The sequence below is a fragment of the Mastomys coucha genome, unplaced genomic scaffold (assembly GCF_008632895.1).
Source record: "Mastomys coucha isolate ucsf_1 unplaced genomic scaffold, UCSF_Mcou_1 pScaffold22, whole genome shotgun sequence".
Classification (NCBI taxonomy): Eukaryota; Metazoa; Chordata; class Mammalia; order Rodentia; family Muridae; genus Mastomys; species Mastomys coucha.
The window spans coordinates 129,461,018-129,463,539 of NW_022196905.1; the positions used below are offsets into that span (position 1 = coordinate 129,461,018).

Here is a 2,522-nt window from a genome sequence, read left to right on the forward strand (position 1 = left end):
CAAAAAAAAAAAAAGAAAAAGAAAAAAAAAGAAAAAAAAAGAAAAAAAGAAATCATAGAAGGGGCTACTGATTGCTCTTCCTGAGGTCATAAGTTCAAATCCCAGCAACCACACGGTGGCTCACAACCACCCGTAATGAGATCTGACGCCCTCTTCTGGTGTGTCTGAAGACAGCTACAGTGTACTTACATATAATAAATAAATCTTTAAAGAAAAAAATTTAAAAACGAAAAGATATTTTAAAGGAATCCAGGTGTAGCCTTGTACATTTGCGACCCCAGCACTGGGGAAACTGAGGCTCTGAAATGGAAGCCAGCCTGAATTACACAGTGAGACCCAATCAATCCATAAACTGAAAGATGGACGGGATAAAAGAAGAAAAACGGGGCTGAGGAGATACTTGGCTGCTATAATGCTTGTCAAGGACCTGAGCTACAGTTTCAGGACTTATGAGGCATGGCTGCAACCCCAGAACTAGAGGCAGACGCAGGAGGATGCCCAGGGCTCAGTGAACAACCAGCTTAACCTAATCGGTGAGCCACAAGTCCGAGGAGCTCCTGTCTTAAAACTCAAGGCGGAAGGCTTGGTGTGGTGTGGTGTGGTGTGGTGGCCTGCCTTACATCCCAGCAGAGGTAGGGCAATCTCAGTGAATGAGGCTAGCCTGGTCTACCTGGTGAATTCCAGGACAGTCAGGACTATATGCAAAGACCAAATCTGAGGCCAGCCTAGTTTACATGGTGAATTCCCAGACACCCAGCACTAGAGATCCTGCCTCAAAAAACTGAAAAACAGACAAGAACAAAACCCAAGATTTGGAGAGATGTCTCAGTGGTTAAGAGCACTGACTGCTCTACCAGAGGTCACGAGTTCAAATCCCAACAACCACATGGTGGCTCACAACCATCTGTAGTGAGATCTGATGCCCTTTTCTAGTGAGTCTGAAGACAGCTACAGTGTACTCACATACTCAACCCTTACCACCCTCTCCCGGCACTGCATGCTGATATTCCCAGTGTTTAGGAGGCTAACGTAGGAAAAGCACAAGTTCTAGGATAGCCTGGGATATCTATAGAGCCCTCCAAAAAACAAATAATAACTCTTCATTTTTCCCCTTTATTATTATTATGTGTATAGTGCTCTGTGTGTATGTACATCTGTGCTTTATTATTACGTGTATAAGTGCTTTATGTACATCTGTGGCCTGCACAAGTGTGGGTCTAAGGAGCCCAGAAGAGGTTGTTGGATCTTTAGAGTTACAGGTTAATAGCGACCACCATGGGAGTGCTGGGAATTAAACTGGGGGCCTCTGGAAGAGCAGCTATTGTTCTTAACTGATAAGCCACACCTCTAGCCCTGAATCAAAGCATTAACACTGCAATGTACTGTGACCACAAAGGGCACAGGTACAACCACGGCAAGTCCCTATGAGGGAGCCTCACTCCATGATACGGAATTCTGTGGCTCTGGGAACCCAGAGCTTTGCTATAGCTTCTGGAGACTTCCTGCAGAACAATGCATGCGGAGGCATCTTCAGCTCACCCCTAAGACTCATGGAAGAAACCAAACAATCAAGAGATGGCCTGGGACATGGTTCAGTGGGTGGGGTGCTTGCCTCTCCTTCCCCCTGGAGACATTGAACTTGGCTATGAACACATGCAATCCCAGCACACAGGAAGGGGAGAGAGGAAGATCATGAGATCTAGGTCAACCTTGGCTACATAGTGAGCCATGGTTGGTCCAGGTTCCACAAAATTGTCTCAACCAAACCAAGAGGCAGGAGATAACTTGCCATATCCCATGCTCTGTGTCTGGCTGTGTTGGGATAAGAAACAGGGGTTCCCGGTACATCTCCATACTCACCCACATCCTGCTCATGTCACTTAACTCATTTTTGTATCTCAGAGAGTCTTTCAGCACCTAGGAAAAAAAAAAGAGCCATGAGGGGAGACGGGGTGGCCAGAGAGCCACCTTCCTGGGGCTCAGGTGGGAAGAGACCCATCAGAAGGGATACACCCATCTCCTGTGGGAATCACGTGCGTGCATGCGCGCGCGCACACACACACACACACACACACACACACACACATGCCAGAGCACACACGTGGAGATGAGTGGACGATATTCAGGAAATCAGTTCTCTCCTTCTATCATCGCCCTTCCAGGAGCTGACAATTACTTTTGATAGGGCCCAGGATGGATGAAAGGAGGTGGGGGCATATCTATACTCTATACTATGAAACACTTGCTCCATCTCGGTAGAAGGAATCAGTACACACACTATGTTACTGGCTTAGCACAGACAAGGTTCGCTTTGAGGGTCCACCTCTCAGCCCAGGTACCTCCGGAACAGGGTGATACCGGTAGACAATAACCTGGCTCAGTATTTCAATATAAGCATTTGAGCCCAGAGATCCACAAAACGAGAGGAGACTGCAAGGGATAACAATACAAGAGGTGCTATCTATCTATCTATCTATCTATCTATCTATCTATCTATCTATCTATCTATTTTTTTTTTTTTT

At 46.4% G+C, this 2,522-nt stretch overlaps 1 protein-coding gene across 6 annotated transcripts in view; it reads right to left on the reverse strand.

The window, feature by feature from the left end:
* Hip1 (huntingtin interacting protein 1) overlaps positions 1-2,522 on the reverse strand; it is a 144,092-nt gene that overhangs the window by 49,823 nt on the left and 91,747 nt on the right. For all 6 annotated transcript variants that reach the window (XM_031338214.1, XM_031338213.1, XM_031338212.1 and 3 more), the window contains exon 4: positions 1,861-1,917. In XM_031338214.1, the coding sequence (XP_031194074.1) occupies positions 1,861-1,917 (57 nt within the window). The remainder of the gene's footprint in view (positions 1-1,860; positions 1,918-2,522) is intronic.